This window comes from Cyanistes caeruleus, chromosome 6 (assembly GCF_971803275.1).
Source record: "Cyanistes caeruleus chromosome 6, bCyaCae1.hap1.1, whole genome shotgun sequence".
Classification (NCBI taxonomy): Eukaryota; Metazoa; Chordata; class Aves; order Passeriformes; family Paridae; genus Cyanistes; species Cyanistes caeruleus.
The window spans coordinates 5395546-5422952 of NC_141706.1; the positions used below are offsets into that span (position 1 = coordinate 5395546).

At 49.4% G+C, this 27407-nt stretch overlaps 3 protein-coding genes across 34 annotated transcripts in view; 1 reads left to right on the plus strand and 2 right to left on the minus strand.

Annotated features, from left to right (window-relative positions):
* The window catches only part of PLCB2 (phospholipase C beta 2), a 41433-nt gene extending 28801 nt beyond the window's left edge, over positions 1–12632 (minus strand). The window contains exons 1-4 of one of the 9 annotated variants that reach the window (XM_023928531.2): positions 12370–12623; positions 2464–2541; positions 2262–2338; positions 868–936 (exon numbers count right to left, since the gene is read on the minus strand). In XM_023928531.2, coding sequence (XP_023784299.2) covers positions 868–936; positions 2262–2338; positions 2464–2541; positions 12370–12505 — 360 coding nt within the window. In that variant the 5' untranslated portion in view covers positions 12506–12623. Of the gene's footprint in view, positions 1–867; positions 937–2261; positions 2342–2463; positions 2542–5750; positions 8222–12369 lie in introns of those variants that run through there. The other 8 variants (XM_023928530.2, XM_023928532.2, XM_086894604.1 and 5 more) reach the window with 8 other exon arrangements.
* A 76-nt stretch (positions 12633–12708) lies between these two features.
* On the plus strand, positions 12709–13392 carry INAFM2 (InaF motif containing 2). Its single transcript, XM_086894646.1, has one exon. It carries the CDS (start codon positions 12847–12849, stop codon positions 13243–13245), a length of 399 nt encoding a protein of 132 aa, XP_086750772.1. The 5' UTR covers positions 12709–12846; the 3' UTR covers positions 13246–13392.
* Positions 13393–18388: 4996 nt separating this feature from the next.
* Positions 18389–27407, minus strand: part of CCDC9B (coiled-coil domain containing 9B) — a 57951-nt gene continuing 48932 nt past the window's right edge. For 21 of the 24 annotated variants that reach the window (XM_086894627.1, XM_086894623.1, XM_086894634.1 and 18 more), the window contains 4 exons: positions 26904–27009; positions 26281–26338; positions 25127–25939; positions 18389–20653 (listed from right to left, as the gene is read on the minus strand). In XM_086894627.1, coding sequence (XP_086750753.1) covers positions 25157–25939; positions 26281–26338; positions 26904–27009 — 947 coding nt within the window. In that variant the 3' untranslated portion in view covers positions 18389–20653; positions 25127–25156. Of the gene's footprint in view, positions 24495–25126; positions 25940–26280; positions 26339–26903; positions 27010–27407 lie in introns of all 24 variants that reach the window. The other 3 variants (XM_086894621.1, XM_086894644.1, XR_015288491.1) reach the window with 2 other exon arrangements.

A 27407-nucleotide genomic window follows, 5' to 3' on the forward strand; every position in this document is an offset into this window, starting at 1 on the left:
AGATGGGTAATGTTCTCTGTCATGCCTTTAGCACCCACCTTATTATGGTATTTTGAGAAATATTGGTCTTGGGGAGCTCTGAATAAACATTTTCAGAGCAGATTGAGAAAACAGCTGCACAACTTATGCAAAAGGCTGCTTGAGGCTCAGGAGATATTGCAAAACCTTTCCCTTTTGCTTTAGAGAGCCACCTATGTCACCACATGACCCATCAGCTTTACTTCTTCAGTCCCTTTTCCACCTTTGAGCTTTACTGCAGTTTTCTGTTTGCCTTTTCCATACATGGAAAAGTTAAAAACAAACAAAAAATAAAGAAGTCCCAGAAATAAAGTCCTAACAAAGGCTGCAAGAAGCTTCAACTATAACTGAAATAGAGAACAAAGCCCCGATCATGTGCAAATGTAAAAATACATGGGAGGAAAAAACCAACAAAAGACCCCCTAATTTTTCTGAAAATGCATTTCCATCTCTTTAAAGTGAAAAACTCCAGCACACACTGTTGGATTGGCATTGTAACTCCAGGTTTGTGGGTACACAAGAGCAGTGACTCAGTGCAGGACCATCAGAGTGTCCCCAGCAGGACTTACCAGTGCAGCAGGGCACTTGGAAGGGCAATTGGTTTTCCTGTCTTGGGAGGACATATTCCTTCCAATAAGCCCATCTACCATAGTGTGAGAGTGCTGCTTTTGGGTGCACAGGGGACTGGGAGATTAGGGACAAAACAGCTTTTCTGTATTTACATAGGAGATGAGATCCTCTCTGCCTTGCTTCTAGAGAAATCCAGGACAAACTGCCTGAGCCCACCAAAACCACAGGCAGCCTTGCCTTTCTGTTTAAGCACTGGACAGAAAGAAGTTGCGGACTCACCTTGGGCATTTTGGCAAATCTCCCTGCTCGGGTGTCTCGGATGCTGGTGATATCCAGAATTTCCCTTTCCTACAACAGAATAAGGACAAGGAAAATGAAGAAAGACAAAGGAGGAAAGAAAGCACTCCATGACAGAGCCCCCAGAAGCTGTAAATCAGGTTTGGCTTAGTGTCTTTCCCTGTGGAAGAGATCTCCCAGCAGGTGCAATGCAGGGAGGGAAGCCAATCCCACAGAGGACACTGCACAGCCTTCCCCAGGCAGCCCCTCCACGTCCTCACTCCTGGCTTACTGTCTTGTTTGTTCTTTTAATATCCAACCTGAATTTCCTTCCTCTGTTACTAATTTTTCTTCTCACCATGGGTCTGGAGAACAAATTATACTTGTTGCAGCAGATAATATTATTTTCCAAGATTGCTGTACAGGACAATGTAGATGCTATGTCTTCTGGCTGTATCCCAGTTTTATTGTTAAGCAGGAAGTAATTTTACTCCTAATCCCACTCCTTTCTGAGTCTGTAGTGCAAAAGCAGTTCAGTTTACTTTAGCTGCCGATCAACAGCATTTTCCAGGAATGCCAGACCCTTTCCAGTCTGGGTTTCCTTGTGGTAGCTATGCTTCCTTTCCCCAGCATCCCAATGAAGTATCTCCCTTTCCATGGTGACACCAGATTCCCTTGCATCACTTTGTGCTCCACTTCTTCCTGCTGGAACCCTAAGAACAGAAATTCTACTGCCTGAGTGGACCCTGAAAGCAGAACAGGAGTGACAGAGACATCAAAGGGTGTGACAGTCCCCAGTGCTGTGACACTGTTCTCAGGGGATGTGGCTGTGGCAGTGCCCAGTCCCAGCTGGCACTGGGCACAATCTCTGGAAAGGCAAAGCTCACCCAAACCCACTAGGTCCCTGGCCAGGGCCTGTGCAGGACTGTCTGAATCTGCCATGGCATGTAGGTCAGGCGGAGGAAGTAGAGCTGAACCACAGCCTGCTCTGGAAAGCAGAAGTAAGCCCAGGCTTCCACCTCCCTCTCCATCCCTTGATGCTACTCATCTGTGAGGAACTGAATTCTCTTTCCTCCATGTGTTGCCTCTCCCTCTCCTCCAGCAGCTGGCATCTTGTGCTTTGCTCCAGCAGCCTGTAAACATCATCCTGAGCACAACTTGCCCTCCAAACTCCATGCAGGCCCTACATCACTATGGTCACTACTTTCTAGTTAAAATATCTAAAACCCCAATGAGTCATTTAACGGCCCCACTGTACAGGTTAGAAGAACCCTGTTTCTTGCTGGTTAACATCAGCACAACTGTTCTCCATTAAGTCCTTTGAAGGACACATAGTGAGCTTTGCAGGAGTCAAAAATGGTGAAAGTATGAAAGGCACAGAAAGGTCACACTCAAACCTTCAGTTCTTGCACTTTCCTGGTGCTCTGAAGACCAACCTGCCACTGACCAGCTCCCATTCCTTGGTGGGGTGTCCCTGCTAAGAGGAATGAGTTTGGCAGTTTGCTCCCAAGTGCAGGACTTGAGCAGTTTCAGTGTTGTCATCTCACACAAAGCTGACCTGGCTGGTTGGAGCCTGAGCTGTGCAGTCTCAGCACTTACCGTGCTCTGATGGGTCCAGTACACGTAAAAGCCCTGGGGATCCACTCGGAGAATCACAGGAGAAGCATTTGATGTTTCCTGACAAATAAATAAAAACAACAAAAGAAAGAATGTTGGCACCTTGGGTGACTTGGAGAAAACATCCTGGGACACCAGGTTCCCAGCTCAAACACAGACTCAGACAGGTGAACACCCTCTGGGATTTATGAAAACAAACACAACTATTTTAGGACATCTCCACAGTGACACCTGTGAGGCCCTGGAAGCTGAATCCTGAATCTCACCTAACCTATCCATTTAACAAGAATAGCTCTCCTAGAGCTTTCTACACAAAGAACTGAGAGAACAAAGAATCTGGAGATTCAATTATTTGTTTCATTTGAAAAGTCTTCTTTCTTGACCTGCTTTATTCTACAAGCTCAGGAGTAGCCCAGGCCAAGCAGAGAAAGCATTCAGGCATGGCATCTCCCATTCAGGTGTTCATGCAGATTATCTGGGCTCCTAGTGAGGAAGGCTTCAAGAAGGGAATGCATCAATGCAGCATCATGATGCTGCTTTAGATGGGGATTCTGAAACATTTCCATACACAATATTTACAGTAAACTGCTCATTGCACAGCACATTGTTTGTAGTCCTTTTACTGCCTCCTGTCTTCCTCCCACTGCGCCAGGGCCTGCCCAGCATCACATCCATGTTCCCATGTCTTGGCTGGCTCCCTGCACACATGGCCACAGAGAGCAGAACAGGCCCCATAGTACCACCACACAGTATTGTGCCATGTTCTAGATTACCCTTATCTCCCACAGAGCACCTTTCTGGAGGGCAAGCTGAGGCTGCAAGGAAGCTGCTGCCAACCAGGCTCCTGGGCAGGGCCAGGCCTTGCATGGGGGTGCAGGCAGCCTCTCCAATGGGGCAGCTCCTGGCAGCAAAGGAAACAGGCAATCCTACAGAAGATGGTCTGGCAGCCAAAATGGCCGCTTCTAACGCTGTGGGACAAAAAGCAAACACTGTCTGCTAAAATCCTGTGATTCATAATCTTTCAGGGATAGCAACAGTTCTGACTCTACTACAAGCGCTCAGAGGCATCACAGAACCAAACCCTGCCCTGCTCAAGAGGTCAGCTACTACCTCGTGCCCTACCTGGGATTCTGACACGGTTTCCAGCTGTTCTTTAATTCAGCTACCACCCATGTAGTAGGACTTCACCTCTTCAGTCTGCTTAGGAGCCCCAGCTTGCTGGATGCTGAACAAAGCACTGCAGAGCTGCTCCTTACCCCAAGGTCCTGCAACCAACTCTGTGGGACAGGTCAGAACAGTCCTGCCTGTCAGGGATTTGTTGCTCTCTCCTCTAGACAGTGCCTTACTAAAGCTGGATAAGGTGAGGGCTCTGTAGAAAAAGCGTGGGTTTGCTTTTTTGCTGGAAGGCCCTAGTTCAGCCCCAAGCTGAACAGTGATGCAAGAGGCCAATCTGATCTTCCTTAACTCCTTTGCCTCCCTTATCCTGGAAGGAGTTCAAAACTGTCAACAGTACAGTCGGGTCAACTGAAAGAGATACAAAAAACACAACACTCACAAATTCTAAAGCACAGCAATCCTGCAGTCTGGAGCTCTCACCATCATCTCTGCAGCCTGTTCTAACCATGGATTGGGAAAGCCCAATGCAATGGAAATGTGACCAGAACAGCCCACTCATGGAGAAAGCCTTTCTTTATTGGTGGAGATCAAGCCTGTAAACTACTTAGTTGAGGCAACCTCTTAAAAATGTTTACAAATATATAAACCTTAAGGAAAGATCCAGCAGGAATTGAGCTCACTAATCAACAGCTACAGCAGGAAATAAACACTTGGTGGGTCTTGGAAACCCAACTTGACCTACCTTGGGTTTCAGGGGAACCCATCCCAGGAACACCCAGTAAAGCACTTAACAGCTTCCAGTTCTTGAGAGAGTGGTCCCCAAGGACTGAGCACACAGTCATCAATAATTTTAGACAAGTTTTGCTACTGTTATTCTGAGAAAGCAGATTTCAAATTCCAAGAAGCTCCAAGTGCACTCTGCAGGCAGTGGGCCCACAGGGAAGAGGAAGGCTGTGCTTTTCACTGCACCCCAGTGTCATCCTCCTTCCTGCACTGCTAACAGAGCAGCTGGCAGCCATATTCCAACTCATTCCTCACATCCATCCTTCCTGCCAGCTGCACAGGACACTGCTCTCATTCTCAGTGCTGCTGGACCACCCTGCTGATGTTGCTCATAGGTGATCCACTCCCCCACACACTCCTTTGGGACTTAACCCTCTATTCCAGGTTCATACCCACAGAAGTGCTAATCCCTCCTGCGCTGCTGCTGCAGGCTCCTTCTGACCATCTCATTTGCAACACCACATGAACCATCTCCCCAGATCTCTGTGAATAACCATAATCTGGGCTCTCCCCCTTTTATCAACATTCATGCTCAACAGCAGACAGTCCATTTCCAGACAGCACAGGTGGGCAGCTGCTCTCCCCCTGCTCAGGTTTGTGGGTGCAGGGGTAAGCACTCCTTTGCCTCCTTAGAAAGTGAGGAGGGCAGCCCTCCCCTTCCAATGAACTGCTGCTGCTCTATACTTTCTTCCCCTCATACAGAAATGCAGTGACTGCAAAGCAGCTGTTTTGAAGGTAAAGAGGACAATGAGCTGGAGAGAGCAGCAGCTTGCTGCAGCTCCCTGAGGCTTCAGCCCTGTTAAAGCACAGGCCCTTCACTGCTCAGTCATTCCCAGACCCAGAGGCCGGGCAGGCGTGGGAGGCCATGGCTCACCCCCGATCCACTCAGGCAACAGGGCCATAAGAGGAAGCAACTTGGAGCCTGATTTCATCTCTATCTGCAAAGTGCAGTGAGTGCTCTCTGCTCTGGAGTAGATACTACCCCTCATGCTCCTCCAGAAAGTCCAAATGTGGCATTTGTATCTCATCCCACAGAGACTCCCAGCAGCAACCACCTTCCCAAGGGCTGGACCTTGTGTCCTACGCCAGGGGCTGCACACACAGACCCAGTGCACACTCACTCCATTTGTTTCCATCCTCCACTACAAGAAGTGTAGAAATCACATCCCCAACCCCTTACACACACTCCCTTAATTTTAGTCCTCAGCTTTCCTGTTCTTCCCATTTCCCTCTCCCTGTCCAGAGATCTCTGCTGTCAGGTGGGATATCACACCGAACACAGGCTCCCAGCCTCCCCACAAACTGTGACCCAACCAATGTCTCCCTGCCACCACAGGCACAGCCTAGGGAAGGAACATGCCAATACTCACATCATCCCATTTGATGAAGCGGTCACCCTTGCACAGGTACTCCTTCACCTCCATGGGCTGCAGGACAGGGTTCAGCAGAGACATGGTCCTGCAGATGTGCTCCTCAGCTACCAGAAGCAAGAGCAGCTGCACAGTTCACTCCTCCTTAGCCCCCTCTCCTCTATCTCTGCCTCTCACGTGGCAGGGCGTTCTGCCATGGCCACTGTTGGCATCGGAGAGCAAACAACCTCTTATATCCCAGCCCAATTTAGGAGGGGCAGGGACAGGCAGGCGAGGAGCGATGAATCTGCATTGTAAATCAGCTGCTCTCCAGGCAAGCAGAGCCTCACCCAAGGTCACCCAGAGGAAGGCTGGCGATGGCTGGGCTGCTTGTGGGCACGAACACCCACCGCCCCTCCGGGAGGGATCCACTCCTTGGAGCTGTGCTGGTGAGGCACCCGGCTCGGTGAACTTCCGCAACTCAACTTCCTTAAATGCTCTCTTGACGAACTACAGGCATTGCCAGAAATGCTCCAACTGCTTCAGCAGCTGTGGTTACAGAACAGCTCAGCTCTGGCTACACAAGCAGACTGCCCCCTTCATGCAACAGGCCAGATGTCCCAGGAAACAAACTCATTCCTTGCTCTGGACAGATTCCATTTCTGAGGCCACGCACTGCACTGTCCAGTCTTAAGTTTTCCTTTCTCTTATGGGCTCTTCTGAATGTCATCCTCAAAGTGAGACAGACCAGCAGGGCAGCTGGAAATTCCCCAGCTGAAATAAAACATTCCCAGAGTCTCAAGGAACTGTGCTCTTCCGCAGAGTCACTTGGCTTTGCGGCAGATACGTGGGACACAGAACAGGAGAGGTGGGCAAGGTGGGGATTATAGTGACAAAGCAGCAGGCAGGTGACCAAAACCAGAACAGGTTAAAGGCAAGCAGAGCCAAAACAAGTCTCTGCTCCTGATCTTGGAATGAAGGAATTCCATGTGGGCAGCAGAGGAGGAAAGGAGCTCCACTGGCTGACAGGCACTGGCTAACCTGGAGAGCAGCTTATGAAACAGCCTGACATGGGCAAGATCAATTTTCGTCAGAGACAGAGCCTCACAACTAATTACAAGTGGAAATAACTGTGCTATGATTGCTGTGGATTCCCAGGCACATGGTGGGATGTCATCCTCATCTCCTATCAAAGCCAAGGTTGCCATTGCTCAAGAGGAACAAGCTGCTGGCAAAAGTAGCACAGACTCTCTAAGAAGGGGGAACAAACCCCCTCACTGTGCAAGGGGAGCCAACTGCATGTTTTGTTCCTTCCTTTCTGCCCAGCCCTGATAAGTCTGGCACTTCGAAGCAGCCTGGACAGCTGGGGTTTGGTCACTGAAGGAATCCTAAGGGCATTCTCAGGTGTTAGTGGCAAGAGGCAGGAGAGATTAAGTGGAACTCCAGCAAGTGCTCCAACTTAAAAATAAATAAAGGCAGGAATCAGAGCTCCCTGCTGCAGGAAAAGAGAACTCTGAGCAAACCCAACATCCTTTGTCTTTCAAGGGATTTACCTGCCAAAAAAAACCTGGGAATAAGAGAGCTTCTACAATTCCAGCTACCATGGCATTTTCTGCACTTATCAATCTTGCACTTACAGGAACTGGCTATCCAACAGAAGGCTGTTAGCTCTCTTTCCTTAGGGTCACTGGGATATTCCAGGCCCAGCTAAGCCAGTTTCACCAAGATCCCACTCTCAGGGAAAGTGGCTACTCCCAAGCAGAGAAGCAGAAGATGACAAAGGGTGTAGGGAGGAGTGAAAGTTCTCTAAACTTGCCTGGTCTCTTCTGCAAGGCCAGGGCAGCTTCAGGGCTGTTTCCCTTTAAATTAGGGAGCAGCAATGGAGAGAATAGAGAGCATCAATCTTGCTCAGAGGTGCTGCAGTCCTCCCAGCCTCTGGAACACTCACAGCACTGCAGGAAGACTCTGGAGGTCACAACTCCAAAGCAGTGAGAGGTGGGATGAGCTTTGCCACCTGGTACTGCCAAGGGCAGGTGAGATCAGTCATAGCTACTGGATCCAGCAGTTTGACTGGTATTATCAATTATCACAGCTTTGTGAACATAGAGTGCTTCCTCCCAGAACCTTCCTGCTAGGGCCTCACTGAGAGGCTGCTTCTGTCTTTCTCTCACACCCAGATATTCATCAGCTTTCTCTGCCTCATCAAGAAAGTAAGCAAGAATCCTGCTACAGCTTAACTCACGTGTCGCTCAAGATCAGCTTCCCCTATGGAATAAAGCCTTAATTCAATAACTAATGAAATCATAATTAACACCCAACCAAACACAAGCAGCATGAAGAGCAGTGCCCAAGCTGGTGGCTGCCCTACAAGGCCATGTGATGCCCAACAGCAAGGGCCAAACCCCCACTTGCACAAAGGTTGTCACAAAAGCTGCAGCTCCCTCCCTCTTGCCCAGCCCAGCTTTCCTTATCTTCCACTTCACACTCCTTGCTCTGTGGGAGCCTCTGTCCCTTGCATGCAGAGATGGCTGATGGAGCCACGATAGGATAGAGCAGCAGTCCTGCCCTCTGCAGAGAGCTTCAACATCAGAGCAGGCAGGAACAGCAGCACTCAAACAGTATTTGTTTATTCAAACCATCCTTTATTTTCTCTCTCCTGTAAGGCACATCACACAGTGCACACTCATCCCACATCCCTCTGTCTCCTTGCTTTCCTCCCATGCCTTCACCACCAGCCAACCAGCCACTTGCTGCAGCAGTTTGGAGATGCAAACGTTTCCTTTTTTTTTTTTTTTTTGTTTAATATTCTTCCTTCTCTGTCCGTGCTACCTATCCAGCAGCCTGTATCTCCCCCAAGGTGCATGCAGCAGCAAGGCAGGCAGCATCACCCTTCAGACAAGGTTTGCAGACACTGATTTAAGCCACACTCTTAAATCTCCCTGAGAGGATGGCTCCTGACTTCCAGCAAAATACTCTGTAACCTCCACCCCAGTTTACTCCTGGCACACAGAAAATCCGTAAAACGTCTCTCCCAGCATTGTTGCAGGATAATTACTTTGCCGTGTATAATGCTGTCCTCTAGTGAAGAGCTGTGACACTGCACATCAGCAATGAACTCCCAGCTCTGCAAATGCCAACCCATCCCACTGCTCCTGTGGCTGCTCTGCCCTCAAAGCGCTGGCAATCCAGAAAGGATTAATGATACCATTGAGACCACAAAGCCAGTATTTTCTCACCACCCTGGAGAGAAGAACTGCTGAGTGTGTGTACAGGGGCATATCTTGTGTCTCACTTCAAGCTGAAACCACAAGGACTCCTGACAGTTCTCAGCACGACTCTTCAGCTTGATCTGCACAAGTCAGAGGGCAGTGGACTATGGCCCAGAGAAGCGGCCACAGATGCCACAAAACCATAAAAGCAGTGAGGTCTTGTGCAAAAAAAAACCCCAAACCCCAAGAAACTATCTGTCCAACCACCAAGACATGGTTAGGCCTATAATTAACTGCTCACTGGGCAGAGTGCATTGTGTTTACAGCATTGACAGCTTTCGGGGTACTTCCAGCCAGCGCAGCGAGTGCTGCAAGCAGGATCACACCATATTTAAACATCCCATACATTCCTGCAGTGCCAGGTCACTGCTACCCAGGGCTGGCTGAACCATGCCATTCCTGACTGCTGGGAAAAGAGCAAGACTTTCCAAGACAGATCATTAACAGGAAAGGAAGAGCATGAGGAGCAGCAGCAGCACATAAACAACATGCCCATCCCATGGTACACTTGAGTAGCAGAGTAACAAGAACAGGAAAGCAACCTGTACCACTCCTGGAGGTGGATGCAGCCAGTTCCCCCCCAGTACCTCCAGTATAAAACACCGCTCAGGAAATCAGGATACTGGGGGGAAAAGCCCCTTTCTGCTCTTAAGTTCATCAACTTTCCTTCCAACTCCACCAGCCCAACTTACTCCAACTGTTTGCCTACTCAGTTCGTGGAACTGAACAGGTATCAGCCATGGTCTCCCCCAGCCCTTCCACAAATTTCACTTCTTCACATGCTAGCTCAAAGCTCTCATTTCTGTAATATCCACCCTCAACCTACAGCATTCTCCTCCTCCCTGAAAAGGCCTTTGCACAGCTCAGAGAGATGTCCCAGGCAGCCCATCCAGTATTCTGCTCCTCTCAGAAGCAGGGTCTGCATGGAAAGAGTCAATCTCAGGCCAGCAATCTTCCCTTAATTAAGTCATCCCTATCCTGCAGCACTGGGATGCTATTCACTGACTGTGATCATGGGAAATCAATAACAAGATTCATTTAGCTACATCCTTCAGGGACCTTTGGAGAGCAAACAAACATCCCACTGCAACAGGTAGCAGCAGAATTCAAGCTTTCTAGTGGACCCTCAGATGTGAGAAGTCAAAATTAAAGGAGCTTATAGAGAACAGGAGCCTGCAGAGCAGTTTTTGGAGTGGTGGGAGGAAGACTGTTCAGGGGTTCTGCAGCTCTCCTTCCTTGGTAGGAGTCCCTGAGTGCATCACATACCCCTGACTCTGTCTCCAGCAAGTAATCTCTTTTGTGCTCCTTAGGAGAATCCTAGAGAGGGATAATTTTCAAGCTGTGTCTACTGTCAGACATAGTCACTGACTTGACAAGACCCCAGAGCTCCAGTTTTGTACCACAGGAGTCCACTCAGAGCACAACTTGGTGTTTTTGATAAAACCCCAAGGACAAAGCAAACACCATTACTACAGCTCCTTTAGGGAGTACTTGTTAGCAAGGAGTTCCATTTAGGAAAGGCACAGACCTGCTCACAGCTGCTTGGAGAGAAGCTCACACCCAGTTATTTGTCCACAATAAAATGGAAAGCTTTCAGCTGACTTTCTCAAAAGCCAAGACTTCACATTTAATGAACACAAACCTTGTCTTACTCAAAGCCCTGAGAGCAGAGGGTTGACAGGGAGAAGAGAGCCTTAAGAACACCTAATTTCTTGAATAATACCATGGAATTGTGTGGTTTAGGAAGGGGAAGTCTCCACTGCAGCATGAGTGAGTCACAAATAAATGCAACAGGGAGATGAAGCTGTTGGGCTGAAGGCAGAACATCACAAGCCCATCACACTCAATATATTTGCTGGGAATGTTCCAACAATTCCCCTGCACGTCTGACTTTATCCAGTTCCTAAATAGGGAAAGGTGACCACATGTTTTGACAATGAGAAGATATATCTATCATGCTAATGGTATTGGTTGATATGAGTGGCTACATATAACATTTGGTTGGAGGGTTCATGGAGAGGTCAGCTTTGGATCAGGGCCTGTTGTTCAGGCCTCAGCACTTCAACCCGACAAGCACCAGGCAAAAACTGTCAAGACCTCACTAAGTCCCAGAGGCACTCCCTGTACATGTCAATCCTCTGCCTCTTAACTGGGATTAAGCAAGAGCATAGGGAAGGGACTTGTGGGAGGTAGTAACGCATCATCATTTCACCTGCTGAACAGAACAGGGGAAGGAACTGGAGCAAACCCATAATTGAGGGAAAACACATTGATAAATTACTAGCAAATCCATTTTGTAGGAATTGCTGTAAATTCATGTGTACAATTAAACATATACAGCTCAAGCAATTTTGTGTATATAACCTCTCCATAACCACAGAAGAGGCAATTCTATAACCCATGAAAGTTCTGCCAGCTGGGAATCATCAGCTAATTCTGTTTAGGTGTGAGACATTTGACTTTAAGGAGAACACAGGTGTGACAATCCAATCAGGTGTAACCAATCAGCACAAGAGAGGCCCAGGACACACAGAGAAGTCCCAAAACTGGCTAACAAACATTTCCCAGACATGCAGCCGGATTTAATGAACATTAAATACTCCAAGAGGCCAAAGCATGTAGTTCAAAATCGTTCAGGATGGAACAGACCTTGTTTTTGGTTTTGCCCCCAAAACTGCGTTGCCTGTGTAAGAACAATCAGCCACACACTCCATACTTGAGGAGCTTCACAGCTTCTCCTAGATGCTCCTTTCGCTGCTGGTCTCTGGGAGCTCCTGCCCTGCCTGCTCAGTGCACACAGACCACCATGGCAGTGCAACCCCTCCATGTACAGACAGCACACCTGGAGCTTGAAGCCAACACAGTCCTCCCTTTCCAAGAATGACAATTATTTTGCAGCTACTCCATTTGTTCCATAATATATCTTCTTGGGGAAGCCTCTTTGGGTAATAGGCGGCTCTCCAGCTGCTGCAGCCTCTTCCAGAACTACAAGTCCTGGTTTAGAAGAGGTTTCTGCTGCAACGCCTACACCTGATTGACCTCAGATTGAAGGGAGGGAGAAAATGATTACAGAAAGTGTCAATTACATCATTCCCAAAAGTAATCTTCTTGCCCCATTAAGAAAACAAGGCTAATTTATACCCCAAATCAGCATTTTAGCTGTCTTTTGAACAAGAAAATAGAATAATTTTGTAGAGAACTAACATCTGTGGTGTAAGGTGAAGCCATACCTTAGGAGAAGGTTTAGATTACATCAATAATGGGTTCGGGAAGAGCCAAGTTTGAACAAAACTAAGGCAGCCCTTCCCTCTAAAAACTGCTTCGTGGCTCAGGCACCCTTGCCGCCTCACAGAGGTGCAGGCAGCACGTACCTTCATCAGGGAGACACAAGAAGTAACTCCGTCGGGAAGCCAGAGCAGAGAGGAGACTCCTGACCTCCTCCAGCACTAGGCATGTTCCAGGAGGCCGTGCCAGAAGCCTTCCTGCGGCTCGGCGGGTGCTGCCCATGTCCCCGAGGCTCCGCTCAGCGGCCTCCCCTCACGCCGGGGCGGGAATCGGGGGGAGGCGCGCGTGCCGGGGGGCTCCTTTTAAAGGTGTCCCGGGCTCCTCCCCCTGCCCTCCCTCCTCCCCTCCCGGCCCCTCTCCTCCCCTGCCCTCCTGTGGTTCCCACCCCTCAGGGCGGGGTTGCCCCCTACGCTCCGCCCCTCGCCCCCGGCGGGGCAGCGCGGGCAGCGGCACCGGCGGCAGCGCGGGTGGTACCGGCATGTCCTGAGCGGCGGCGGCGGCCGATCCGGGCCGGAGCCAGCACGGAGGGCTCGGTGGAGCAGCGGGCCAAGGGCCGGGCCCCCATGAAGGAGAAGGAGGCGGGCGCGGAGCGGGGCAAGCCCGCCACTTACACCGGGGACAAGAAGGCGCGCATGGCGGCCAAGACCAACAAGAAGTGGGTGCGCCTGGCCACCGTGCTGGCCTACGTGCTCTCCGTCTCGCTGGCCGCCATCGTGCTCGCCGTCTACTACAGCCTCATCTGGCAGCCGGTGCGCGGCAGCGGCGGCTCCTCCAGCCCCGGCCCCGGCGCCGCCGCCACCCCCGCGCAGCTCCGCGCCGCGCCCGCCGGACCCACGGCGGGGCCTCCGCCCGCACCGCCGCGCACCGGCCCCGGCACCGGCCCCGGCCCCGCCGCCACCGCCCCGCCGGCCGCGTCCCCCCCGCCCGCGGCTGGGAGCGGGCCGGGCGCCGGCAGCCCCTGAGCCGGGCGGGCCGCGGGAGGCCGCGCCGCCGGGGATGCGGCCGCGGGGCTCGGCCGAGGATGGAGACCGATGGCTCGCCCGTCCCTGCGGCACCGTGCAGCGCCCGTGGAGACTGACCGGAGACCGACCTGGAGACTGACTCGGCCCCGTTTGGACTCGGTGGAACTGCGGTATCTTCTTTTTCCCCCCGGTTTTTCCTCAAAAGGGAATTTTGTGGCTTCGTTTTCTTCCTCACCAGGGCTAGCTTCTCCCTTTGAACCCGCATTGAATTCCTGCGCTGTTTATGCCAGTCTGTTACCTATACAAGGATATCGGTGTCCAAAATTCCTCGCTATTTACAGGATCAGCTGGGAACAATACGAATTTAGAGGCTGTAATCCGTTGTTGAAGTAAAAACAGTTTTGTTTAACGATGAGCATAAACTTATTTAAAATATGTGGAAGGTAAATTGACTTGTTTACTATATTAAAATATTTTCCCAATATGAAAGTCTCTGTAACAAAGTATGTTCTCTTCGGTGGTGGGAGGAGGACTGCTGAACTGGAAGGGGTCTGAGTAGCAAAAATTTGGCCACTGCAATGGGCAACTGTGGTATATGATGTTGATTCATTTGTCATTGGTCTCTGTAGGTGAGGCTGGAGAAACCTCTATACGTGGCTAATTGTGGAAACGAAGCAGTGGTGCTGGAAAGGTTTGATCTGTGCTGGCAGAGCAGGTGGAGCTGTGGCGGTGGGTGCTGGTGGGCTCTGAGCTGCTGCGCAGTTGAACCCGCGTGCTGCTGCCTGCAAGGGATGGCAGCGCTTACAGATCATCCCCGCACCTCTGGGGCATGCGGAACCAGGGTAGGTCTGGGCCAGGCAGCTCTTGCTGTGTCCTAGGAAGGCTCTACTCCCAGCTCCTTGGTTTCCTGCCCTGTGGTCCTCAGAAATCTTCTGTTCCTGGATGAACAGTGTGAAAAAATGGCCTTTAATGACTCTGGGATGTGGGATATAAACTAGAAACTCTAAGAGCCATGTTGTTCCAAGCTGCTGCTTTCCAGATGGATGAATTCGGCTGAATCTGTGAGGCTGCCAGGCTGTGCTGCATCCCTATGAAAGAATCACAGCAGTTCAGATTCCTTCTGCTGAGGGATGCAAATGTGCTGTAACGTGGCGTACGTATTTCAGTTGTGCAGATCACAAAGGAACCATAAAATACAGCACTTGGCTGCTTGAAAAGAGCTGTTTCATATCAAAATCAGGGTTTGAGACTGTGTTGGTTTGTTAAGGCTGCATCCTCAGCTGGGCATTGCCTTTACAGCATCTGTGAAAGGTAGAACCAGGACCAGAGGGCTTGTAGGGAGAAATGAGGTAAAAGGAGAGTGGTTTGTGACCTTTTCACCCTCCTTTCCAGTGTTCTGGGGAGCGTGCAGGGAAGGCTTTGTCTTGTTGGAACGAAAACCTGGTGGGAAGGATAAAACGATCCCGCTTAGTCACTTTAGCCAAAATCATGGGATTGCTGCCACCCTCCTGCGGGGCAGGTGGAAGTGCTGGAAGCACTGTGTCAGCAGATGGGTGCCCTGCAGCTGTCACCTCCCGAGCTGCTTCTCTGCTCTTGCTGTTTATCTGTGGAAGGAAGGCTGAGTGTCCCACAGCAGCACTGGCTCCGGGCCCCACGGGTGTCTGTTCTGTGAGTGGGGAATTGTGTTCCTTTGATGGTTCTGCCCGCAGTGTGTTGATCCCTTTCTGTGGGACTGCTCATGCCCACGGCAGTTCCAGGTCCTGGTGACAGCAATGCCATTTGCTGGCCTTGGGATACACCTCTGGTTGTGGGGGAAAGTTCCTGCAGCTACCCAAGGGAGGAATGAGCGACAGAGAAACCAGGCTCATTGTGGTGCCAGTTGAGTTTAGTCTGCTCCTTAGCTCGGGTGCTAAATGCAGAACCAGTTGGGAAGTGTCTCTGAGAAGGAGCTTGTGTTTAACTTGTAAAACCTTTGGAGATAAATAAAGCTGCGTGCAATGACATGGATGCTGGGATTTCTCTGCTGCTGGCCTGCAGCTTGGAGCTGGTGACTCTAGCGTCTCTGAACGCTGCATCCAGTCTGTGCTGAGTGCCCAGGGCCTCCTGGCATCCTTCACTTTAACTACAATTGCTCTCAGAAGACTAATAGAGCCTGGTTGCATGGTGCAGAGGGGAGAGGAAGTGAATGGAATTAAATGGGCTGCGTGGCCCTCTTCCAACCTGTAGTGTAACTGCTGAGAGACGCCTTGTACTTGGGAGCAGGAACAACCTAAAGCTCTTTACCTGGTTTGTGGTTTTGGTAGCAAAGGATCTCTGGGACAGAGACAGTGCTCAAATCCGCTGGATCAAAGGGAACAGGCCTTTCACTGATGGCTGCCTCCCCTTCTGGTGCTAAAAATAGTTGATGAGCCAGTACGAGGATGGTTGTGGCTGTCTGCATTCCTGTAGGAAAGTGCAGGCTTGGTGAGTTCCCAGACTGTGTTTTTGCATCTTCTCCTCTGCTGACAAACAGATTTCAGTGAAATGCTGCTATTTCTGTACCTTTTACAACTGGCTTTGGAGCATCCTGGGGCTTCACTCTGGTTGTACTGAGTGTGCAAGGGAGGGGAATCTGCCTGAGGAAGACGCAGAAGGGTTGTGGGCTGCTGGCTTAATGGCCAGGGACCTTTGGTGATTTCTGCAGCCTGGTTTTCCAAATCTTCTGGAACCATATTCTCCAGCTACAATCTTTTCCCCATCCCTTTCCTAGCCAGGAATCATAGCCCTCCGGAGGCAGATGTGCTCCCGTTGGGAGCTGTTGTCAGCCTGTAATGAGCCCGTTGCTGTGCTTCTTACTCTCATCATGACAGACTGTCGAAGAAATCGGTGACTAAGCGTACTTTGCAAATACTGGAGTAAGAAAAATAGCTCATCTGGACTGGTTTCTAGGTGTAAGCTAACTTAAAATTCAGGGCACTAGGGATTTCTTTGTAAGTAGATTGGCTGCAATAGATACTTGGACTGGGAATTTTTGCATTATGTTGCCATCTTTGTACTGAGAGAGTCATCTGCATCTCAACAGAATTGCTTTAGAGCCCTAAAATGGTGCAGTCACCAGTCTGGGGTAAAGCTGAGGTTTAAAAGGCAGATGGTTGTGTCATCTGTTGTGTTACTTCAGCTCCAGTTCACCCTTTCCCTTCATTGCTCCTCAAAAAAATAATAAAATTGTGGTTCACTTAGTCTGATAGATTGTATCAGGCAAGACAAGGCACAGGGTTGTGAGTTGCTTCCTGGGTAGAAATTACTGTAACCTTGTGATTCAAGATGTTGACTCCTTGGAATTGCTGGGGAGGGTTATTCCCTTCACACAACTGTGCTCCTGCATGTCACCTGCCAACAGAGCTGTGCCATATTCCCAGTGTGTGCACATCAGTGAGGAAGGGAGGCGTCTGGAAGTCATTTGGACGAAGGAGGTACTCAAATGTGAGCGAATTACCTTAAAGCCTTTTGCTTTTGTGATAGACATCTAATACCTGCCCTCGGCCTGTGCACACTGGTCTTGTCCCAATGAGCCCAGTTTGTCCAAGGAGAGCATTTAGTGTAACTCACGTGCAGAGGGACCAGAAGGGAAATAACAGGAAAAAGAGTTACTGGAGCATATAATCTGCTCCAGCAGCTGGCTCACGTTTCCATCTCTAAAAGCTCTCTTTTCCCCGTGCGCATTCTCTTGGTGGCTCATCTGATGCAATGCACGTCATCTTAATCCCAGATTCCTGTGCAGTTCTTCTGACAGGGAATCTTGACTTAATCCCTGAGCGTAGCTGAAAAGCAGTTGTGTGGTGTAGTGATGATAACAAAATCAGTGGCTGCTTCTGGGCATCAGGGATTTCCCTCAGAGAAGTCAAAGCTGATCTCGGTGGGCTGCTCAAGGGGGTGTTACCAATGGCTGGCTCTGAGTCCTGGAGCACACAGCGAGGGGAATGGCGTAACAGTCATAGCTGAGCTGGAGCATGAAGCTAAGGAGATGAAGCTTGGCTTGTGGCTGTTCCACAGGTGTTCAGAGGCAGTTTAGGGAAAGCTGGCCAGGTGCTGTGTCACTGCACTGGGATGGCGTGAGCAGGAATCAGCCACGGACTTCCCAGTGTTACCTGCCAGTGCTGCAGAGCCTGGGAGCTGGTTGAGCTGTTTCTGTGCAACCTTTCCAGGGAAGGCAGCAGGCAATGTCCTAAACTTCCCAGCAGTGCTGTATCCTGCTGCTGTTCTGGGCCTCTCATTGACTTGAAAAGCACTAATTACTGTATTATGCATTTAAAATACAAATTCAATGGCTAAGTGCCAGTGCTCTCTGCCACCTGCAACCAGTTTATCTGGAGGAAGATTGTTGTGGAAAACCAGTGAAATTTTCTGTTATTTTTATATCTAAAGACTCTGTATTGGCCTTTACTGGTTAGTGGTCTGTGTGTGTGCTCCTGCTACCATGTATTGGACTTGTAGCAGGAATGGAGAGCTGAACTGCTGTCAGGATTTTGTGTTATTGTCTCCTTCAGTAGTTGCTTCAGAAGCAAGTACCTCCAACTTTATCCAAATGCAGCTTTGTCCTTGGCTTGATTCTTTTTTTTAAATTACATCCTTTATGCAAGAGCTGACTCACTAGTCTGGGATCACTTCTGGAAGTTTTAGCTACAGGGTTGCTGTATTGCAACTGATTGTAAATTTTTAAGGAAAAGAACAAGGTCTAGTGGCCAGCTGATCCTTTAGTTTGAAGGAAAAAGCATTCTGCCTGGGAGTGCTGCTGCTTCCCTTGTGTCTGGAAAAGCTGCAGCAACTTCCACCAAATCCCTGAGCTACCAGCCACTGTTGGGAAGGAATGGGTCCTGTGCAGGCAGGTGTGGCTCTGAAGTCTGTGAGCTGCCCTTATATTTGCTTTCAAGAAAAGTACAGTGGTGATGAGATGGTGGCTCTGGTGCCTCAATGAAGAATTGATCCTCATCTTCCTGGCATCACTGCAGGGAGCTTTTGTGGTGAGAAAGCCGAGTCCAGGAGTTCAGTGTTTCCTGAAGGAATCAGTGCTCTGAACTGGAGCTGTTGCTCTAAAAAGCAGACATTACTGATTCAGTTTGGAAATCTCTACACGTGTAAATGAGAAACAGTAAGAAACAGGAGGTTTTTCCTCATTCCAACTTTTATTTCATATAAATAATCCCTCTACATCAGATTTGTCAACTTTTCAGTTTTTTCTCTCACCATAAAGAAGAAACAGCTAAGCCACAGTTGTCTGAAAAATCACAACCCAGGCACCAAACAAAGTGCATTGAGCAAAGTGTTAATGAGCAGGAAAAAATACACTTAGAACAGGCACAACCTGTCCAGTCCCATCCTCAGAGCCTGGATCAGACTCAGTCTTTCCTGGGCATCATTATCTGCAAAGTCACTTGGAAGAAAGGAAAAAAAGGAGGGAATGGAGGACCAGTGATGGTTTTCCTTTCAGAATGGAGTCTAGGGCAATAAGGTTTTTTATCTCTTCAACACAGTACTGAACCAGAGCAGTGTGAAAATCCTGCCTGGCCATGTGTCCAACTGCTCCTGGAGTGCAACAGCTCTTGAGCTGAAACTGTTTGTTCCATGGACCATGAGGCAAACTGGCTCCTGGGAAATGCTGGTAATGACTCAGTCTGACTGGACCAAGAGTCAGGTCAGAGACCTGATGTACAAAATAATAATAAATTTTAAAACTAAACAATTGCAAACAGGTTTTTGAGCCAGTCAGATAAGGAAAATCAGCCTTTAACTTAAGCAATGGAGAAGCTCCAGGACCTGGAGCAGTTTTACAATCTTCTGTTTATCTGTTGGGTAAATCCAAATAAACTCAGTCTGGGCTTTGGTGAGGTGGAGATGTTTCTACTGATAAAATACAAAAGCTGCACGCTCTGTTTCTTGATAATACCTGGTGTGATGCCAATAAAGTCTCCTGAATTTGGCATAGGGAGGAAATTCCCAGGCTTGTGCTTCATGATAGGTGTTACGGGTCTAAGTCACGTGGAAAAACAAATGTTTGTCTGTGCAAATATTAGTTTATTAAAGCAGCATAGAGTATTTCAGTCCACACGTGCCAACCTGATCTCCAGGGAAGTCTGCCAGCCTGGTCAGCCAACATCCTGCAGGACATTCCTGGCAGTCTCCACACATACCTGTCCCAGAGACGCATACTCTGGCATCAAATTTAGAGCAGCACCTTGAAGTCAGGGTGATGCCCACTCTGCCCTGTCATTCAGAAGTCAGAAATTATGTTGTGTTATTCCTTGTGCCTTCTCCTTAACTGGTAGCTGTATTCCAGCTGGGTCCTAGCTTGCTGTAACTGGAAAGCCAAGCAGCTGGAATTCCTGCATGTTTGTGCTTGTAAAGCTCCTCCAGATCCTCCATTTGAAAGGTATCTTTAAGGCCAGGTCAGAAGGTCTGCAGGGCAGCTTAGAGAGGATTCCTACTCCCTTATAGACTATGGAAGGCACTACCAGGAAGGTGAAAATGTTTGATATGAAGTCTTGGACCTCCAGCTCCAGTTTGGCCCGGGTCCTGCTGCCAACTGCTTTGGGCAGTGTGGTGGAGGAGGAAGATTATTGTGCTGTCCCCCTCCTTGCCGTGCTGCAGGGATGCCCAGTTACGCTTGGGAAGGGGCAGTGGAGTTTGCTGAGTTATGCACACATCTGGTCACCCAAGCAGCCACCTTCCTTGGCACAAAGCACTGTCCTGATGTGCTCCTCAGCCTCTAAAAGGGGAGGAGAGCTGGAGGTTCTTCAAGGAGGAGGTGCTGGGGTTGATCTGTGCTTGTCAGAAGTGCTCTGTCCATCCATCCATCCTGCTCATGCCCCGCAGCCCCTGTCACTACCATGTACCTCTGCCAACACTTCAACCACGTGCAAACCTGTAGTACAAGAGCTCTGAACACAACTTCTTCACCCACCTACTGAACTACACCCTAACTCCTCACCCCTCTGCTTTGCCAGTCACCTCTTCCTGCTGTTCCACTTGCTGGCACAGCCCCTGACACGTGCCTCCAGCCTTTGGGAAAAAAATGGGGGGTGTGCCCAGAAACCCAAGCCATAAGTTTAAAAAGAATTAGTTAAATAAAATAAAGTGCATCCAGTAGACATTTCCTTGGCTTGCCACGCAGCTGCAATATATGCCAAACAAACAGGTAAGTGATGGCGTTTTCTTTGTAGGGTGGGAGTGTGTGCACCCTTCCCTGTCCTTTGACACACGGATAGGGAAGGGGGATGCCAGAACTGTGGGTGGGGGTGGTGATGGGGACCCCACGTGTTGTGAATGGTGCTGAAGGGCACTAGGCAGGTGCTGAAAGCTGATTTCATAGAAGGTAAAAGAGTGAGGACAAGCTTGCGCTCCTCTTCTCCTCCACCGCCTCCAGCACGTTATCCTGCGAAACGAGAGCAGAGACAGCCGCGGGATTATCAGTCTCCAGAGAACTGCTGAGCTGTAAATTAAAATGTCTGCTGAGTTCCACCCTGCCCTTCCTGCATGGCTGGGGCTGCTTGGGAGGCACCACTGGGGCATAACCCAGATACCTGCTGCCAAATCTGACAGGAGTAGTGGGGGCTTTGCAGCCCAGGGGATGAGCTGACTCTGCCAGTCTGGATTAAACACTCTCAGTCCTCCTCTGGGATGGATCCATCAAGTTTACTCTTCCCTTATATCTCAGGAACAACAATCCTGACATGTTCTTGTGTGTTCTAGTTCAGCACCTGGAGCATCAAGAGAAGAAGCTGATTTCAGGTAGGGCTTTGTGATCCTTACTGGTGAACCTGGCCTGGGTGTGCAGCATTTGTGAACCCCAAGGACAGAGGCTGAATCAGCTTTTCCCAATGAAAAACTATCCTGTGAGTGGAGCCTGCTGTCCTATAGCTGCTTTCCAGACCCAGACATGCTGATTTTAATTGGGAAATGCAGACTTTTTATTCTTTTCTAGCTGCCAGATGCTTGGGTGCTGCTCAGAATAGCTGAGCTGGCATTTTCCTGCATCCATGTCTAAATTTGTAGATGTGCCTTTTGCTGATGCAGATTTCAGCACCCAAAGCTCCCAAGAAAGGTCAGGGAGGGGGATTAAAACAAAACCCCAAAAAAAGATTAAATCCTACAAAAGCAGGAGAGACCACAGGAAGCTTGGCTTGCATAAAAAAGGAACTTCTCAAGGAATCATCTAAAGACACAGCCACAGATATTTAATAAGGAACTGCACTGAAATCAGACCTGAGGTGCTGACACAACTGATGCTGTTGTACAGCTGAGTTTTTTGATTGTTGCTGGAGATTTAACTCCTGTCTGCATGCAGCAGTGAGGGCTGGCTGTGTCCTGCTGCTGAGAGCTGCTCAGTGCTGTGGCAACACACTGGGATTTAATGGGACTGGGAAGGGCCAAAGCAGACTGTCAGTCACACTTGGTGGTCCAGATATTGTAAAGTAATCTGGTTTATGAATCTGAGCTGACCCCAGCATGAGTTCTCCCTGTTGTGGATCTATTTGATCACTTATGCTTTTAGAAAGCTCTGACTGTGTTTCAGTGCTAGGAGACAATTCCCTTTCCTGCTTTGCTGTATTATCCTTTTCAATACACACATCTTCTTCCTATGCGTGAGTGAGTCTTTACAGCCAAGACACTGGTGGGCTTTAAAGTCATTACTTCCCTTGGTAATTAGCCAGAGTGATTAGCCTTTCACACATTTCCCACTGTATCCTCTTTCCCATATGAACTCCAGGGCCAGTGGGAGATGGAGCAGCTGTGGGCTGGCTGTGGGCTGGGGCTCAGGGCAGCAATGCCCCCATGTGCTTCCTGGGCCGTGCCAGCAGAATGGGAATTCTGTGGTGGCAGAATTCCCTCTGTGTGTCAGTGTCACAGGAGAGGACTGTTGCAGATCACTGCTATCTGTCTCACACCTCCCAGCCTAGCTGGCTGGGGGATGTCACTGGGATCCAAGCCAACAGCAGGTCCTTGTGGGACCTACTGGTCAGGCCCCACGTGATGGAGGGATGTACAGAACTCCCTGAAGCTGCAGCTGAACATAGCTGATGAAGGTCTGGGATAGCAGAAACGACTGGGATATGAGAGCAGCTCCATTCCTGGTGTTTGGAATGGCAGCAGCTCACCCATCAGAGCCCTGAGTTATGTTTAGATGTGTTAAGCTCCAGTAAGTGCCCCTCAGGATTCAGCCATGGTGAGCTTCCAAGTGCTCTGGCAGGTAGTCACCTTTTCCTAATTTTCCCATATTTACTCCTGGGCTTCTCCAAGACATTGGTTCCTGCCCCAGCACTGTGTTCTGGCTTGGATGTTTCTTCCCCTTTCCTGGTGTTCATTACCCATGTGTATCTACAGAGATCACAATTCCACTGCTTTCTGCCTTCATCTTCCTAGAAAAAACAACATTCCCTCAACAGCCTTGGAGCCTTCCCTGTGCACCTTACACCATTCTCACAGAATCCCTTTGTTTTCCAATGTTAATACTGTCCTCCCATGTTGTGCCATCACTTCAGAGATATGGGGACAACTATGTCAAATCCCTCTCCCTGACTGCATAAAGACTGAGCTCTCCACTTAGGTGGTACTCAGAGGTGCTCTGGGAATTTCAGATGCCCGTGGCTCCAGAGGGTGGTGTGGGCTGCAGGAAGGTCCAGAGAAGCCAATGCTATTCAAGGCAAGCCCTTGACCCTGCCAATCCTAGGCCAACTCCCCAGACGTACCAGCAGATGGTATCTTCCTGTCTCCTGAACCTCAGGGAAGCTGGTTGTTCTTCCGCAGCTCCGCAACTGGTTTGGGAAGTGCTGGTTTCTGCTTGTGCTGCTTCCTGCACCAACCTTGGGCGCTGGTTTGCATCAGAGCCGACCTCTGCTGACCTCCTCTGTCCTGCAGCACTCAGGCCCTGCCTGCCCCACTCCTGTTTACGTCAGCCAGTGCTGCAAGGTCAGATCCCTGGAGCTGCTCTGGAAATCTACCCCCAGCTGCATTTTCTCTAAAGATGTTAAGATTAATTTTCTCAAGAGAATTCAGGGAAAAGCTTTTGTGGTTTTTGTGTATCGTTTACTTCTCTGGGACTTATTGGACATTCTCCAGGGATTCCAGTCCTGCACTTGGAGTAAATATTTATTCCTTGTTGTTTGAAGCGAAGGATGAAAGCCCCACCACACTCTCTGCACAGCATCTCCCACTGATTTGAAGGTGCTGGAGATTTTTAGTGCCATAAATAGAGGTTGGGAGGGGGAGTTGGGAAACCCACGTGGTGACTGCACAGGGCTGCAGTTGTGCAGGAAGGGATGTGAGATCAGCATTTAATGTGAGTGGGACACGGGCCCCACAGAGCCCCCGAACAGGGCAGGGTGCCAGCACATCATTATCACTGAGTACAGATGTTTCCAGCTGTTACATATACCTGCTGAGCTCTGAAGTGGACTCAGGGCCCTATTACCAAACCATGAGAATCTCCATCACTGAGATGAAAATGGACCACTCTAATTTATTGTTTCCTCTTAATTGGTGTCTAATTGAAGTTATCCTGAGTGAGCAAAATAGTCATTAATTCCTTCATCCTCTGATTTGGTGGGAATTTTGGTAAATTGGAGAGGCGTGGCTGGACAGTAATTTCCCACTATGTCCATCCAGGTGTTTCATAACATTCTCCTAAATGCTGTTGGAATTAATTTCCCTCACTTGAAGGAATTTTAGCTCAAACATAGAACCAGCTCCTGCTGGTTCTTGATGTTTTGTCTTTTAGAAATCACTATGACGCTTGCACTTCTCCCTGCCTTTTGTATGGATTGGATTATAGGGAAAGTCTTTGTTAGCAGCTTAGCCACTTCATCCCTAAGCTCATTTGTACCTCTGGGAGGAATACTGAGCAGCACCGGGGGACACGCTTCTGTGTAGGGTCTGCAGAAAAGCTTCTGGAATCCAGGAAAGGCACTTGGAGGGGGGATCTGCTTGTCTGGCTCTGAGAAACTCACTGCCTCAAGTGCCTACTTATGGAACAGAGCTGCTGTCTCTGTGAAGGAGAGAGGCAGGAGTATCCTGAGAGCCACTCCTGTGTTAGGCAAGCTGTGTTGTGTTCTGGAAACGCCCATCTCTGTTCAGTGTGATGTCCTGTTCTGTGGGACACTGCCTGGAAAAAACACACCTTGCAAAGAGCCCCTACCCTCTCCCTTCCCTTTCCTCCTAATTTCTACCTTACCTTTGTGCTTGTCATCCTTTGCTCCATCTCCTGGTTTTGCATTTGCCTTGATGGAAGAAAATTGTTTGTTTGTGTGCAACCTGGAGCATTGCTCCATAACTGGCTCTGTCCTCCCTCCCTTCTGTTTGGTTCATGGGCCTTTGCACCAGGAATCATCTCACCCTGTGTATTTATACCCTGCCCTGCGCATTAGGGTTACCATCTGTAATTCAAAGTGCAGCACTCACAGAACTTCTGCTGGGAAGAAAATCCCACGTACAATCAACCTTCTCCCAAGCTCTGCCCATGAGGTGGGCCCCTGTGGCTTTGCAAGTGTTTTGGGGAAGGACCACACTGACTTCAAGTTGTGATCACCCCAGAGAGAGAAATAAACTCATCCCAGTGAGGTTATTCCTCCCATCCTTTCTAAGGTCACAGTTTCCCATGAATAGATCAGTATGTGCCCTAACTAATGTGTCCCATCAACCAACTTTACCAGCCCAGTTTTCTGTCCAAAATTTTCTGTCTGGCTTTCCATTCCTCCCCAGGACTTTGGGATCCACAGATTTAGTTACCTTAGAGATCCATAGCACTGCTAATGAACATTTCATAACAGTTACCTGCTATGATGCTATTGTACCACAGAAAATGGAGTTGTGGCCCTGTATTATGGCTGAGAGCACTAATGAGATGACTCACCTTATGTTTCAGGCAAGGCGGTACAATCTGCTAGTTGTGAGTGTCCCCACTGTCCTTGTCCTTGCAATCCTCAGGCTGGTCCCCTTCCCCAGACTGGGATTTTGCCGTGTCCTGCTCAGGCACAACAGTCCCATCAGAGCTGGCTTTCCCTTGGGGTGAAGGTTCATGGTGTTCAGTGCCTCCAGCATCTTCACTTCCTTTCAGTGCAAGCGCCTGTCCCTCAAGAGCAGTGGTTTGGGTCACTTCTTCCCCTCCTCTGCTCACCAGCTGTCCTTGGTCTGCATCCAGTCTGTCTCCTGCTGCTGTGTCGAGCTCTCCTCCGTGGTTGTTGGAAGAGTTCTCAGAGGACTCCTGTTCTGAAGCTGGCTGTTTCTCCAATCCAGCTCCATCTACATTCACTCCCACGGGCAGTGACGAGGTCTCCTTGCTGCCAGGCCTGCTGCCTTGCACAGTGCTCTGAAGGCTGCTCTGTGAAGTAGTGCTGTCAGTGCTCTCCTTCTCCTGGGAGATGTCAGTAGTGCCAGGCTTCCCGCTGGCATCTTCCCCAACACTTTCATTGCTTGGCTTGGGCCCTGGCTCCGAGTCCCCGGCACTGGCCACAGATACCTCTGTGCTGCAGTCCCTCATTCCCCTCTGCTCCTCCTTCTGGCCATTCTGGGCAGGCTGGACCTTCCCACTTCGCAGCTGCTGTGAGGAGGAGGCCCCGTGATCCTGGAGGCTTGGCTGTTTCCCCTTTTCCTCCAGCTCAGCTGTGCAGTTCTCTTCCACCTCCTCGTCACCTCTGCTCTTCCGCCTCTCCACACCAAGGCTTTTCTGAAAAACAAAGGATGTAATAAATTCAGCTTATTAAAATTGCCAGTATATTGTATTTCTGGTCTGTGATGGTTCTGAAAACCTGAGGAAAAAGGATGTAAAAGGATGTAGGTGGAGAAGTGTTCAGAGACCAGAATAGGAGAGGTGGTTGTGCTGACAGAGGGTCAGTGTAAGCAGTGAAGCTGCTGTCACACCTGGCCATGTGAGGAGTACTTGTTTGTGACGAGTACAGCTACCTAAAAACAGAGGTCTCCCAGCTCTGGAACAGATTAGATTCCAATTTTCCTTATAGTGCATGTGTTGAGAAAACTCAGCTGCCAGCCTGCAACTCAGGAACTCACCTGGCCATCAAGGTCATCCTTCAGAAGAGACATGTCTTCGCCTTCTTTTGCATCCCATCTGTCAAGAAAAATTAATCAGATTTTAGGCCCTGAAGTTCTTACAAAGCCAGTGTCTCTTGCCTGACACCCAGATAGGGATTTCCTCCAGGGCCATGTATTCCTTATCTGAGCCCCCTGTCCAGGCCTATCCAGAGACACTCATTTAAAACCACTAAATCTTAATGAACTGGTTGTTGTAATTCTAACTGAAATGAACACATAAGCTCCAATTGCCAGAACAGACAGTTGAGTCAGACGAAGATAGAGTTTATTTGGGCTTATGCCTACCAAAGTCTGGTCCTGCTTGCCTGACAGTGCCCAAGTGTCCCAGATCTCCACGACAGCAAACACAGAGGCAGATACTGAAGGCTAAAATTGCTTGGAAGTAGCTTGGAAGTCAGAGAGACTATTTACAAGGGCCTGCAGTGACCAGGGCCAATGACTTCCTACTAACAGAGGGCAGTGTTAGGTGGGATATGCTTCCATGTGAGAGTGGTGAGGCCCTGGCACAGGTTGCCTCTTCATAATTAGGCAGGGAGTGAGACATGGACGTGTACACCATGGCAGTGCTTCCAACTCCTCACCTTCTGGCTCTGCCTGTCAGTCTGTCCTTCCCCTTGGCTCGGCTGCTCACAGCAGGCACTGCTTTCGGACCAGGGTCGCTCACATTCACTCCATGATGTCCTCCACCTAGAAAACAAACAGGTTGGAAAAGCCATGCAAAAAGCAGGCAGAAGCAGCTGATGCACCACTGAACAGGCCAACACCCTTGTATCCTTGGAAAAAGACCTCCAAGGTGGGAAGCCTTTGAAGCTGTGTGCATACTGCACGTATATTTTCTAAAGTAATAAAGACATACCAAGAATTCAGGGTATTTCTTGTGTGGCTTTTTTTTATTCCAAATTCCAATTCTAACTTTAAATCTGATTCCTTGGATACAGTCTTACTTGTGCTGTTCTTTGGGAGACTTCTCCCCCGCACACAGCTATGAGAGCAGCCATGTGGTGTGTTCCAAAAGGCTCTCCAAATCTGCAAGTGTCTGGAGAGAACACTCTCTCTGAGGGGTATCAGAGGTGCTGGCATTTAGT

Bases quoted from the DNA above. Each gene is read 5' to 3' on its own strand.
- INAFM2 (XM_086894646.1), top strand. From the start codon at position 12,847: ATGAAGGAGAAGGAGGCGGGCGCGGAGCGGGGCAAGCCCGCCACTTAC.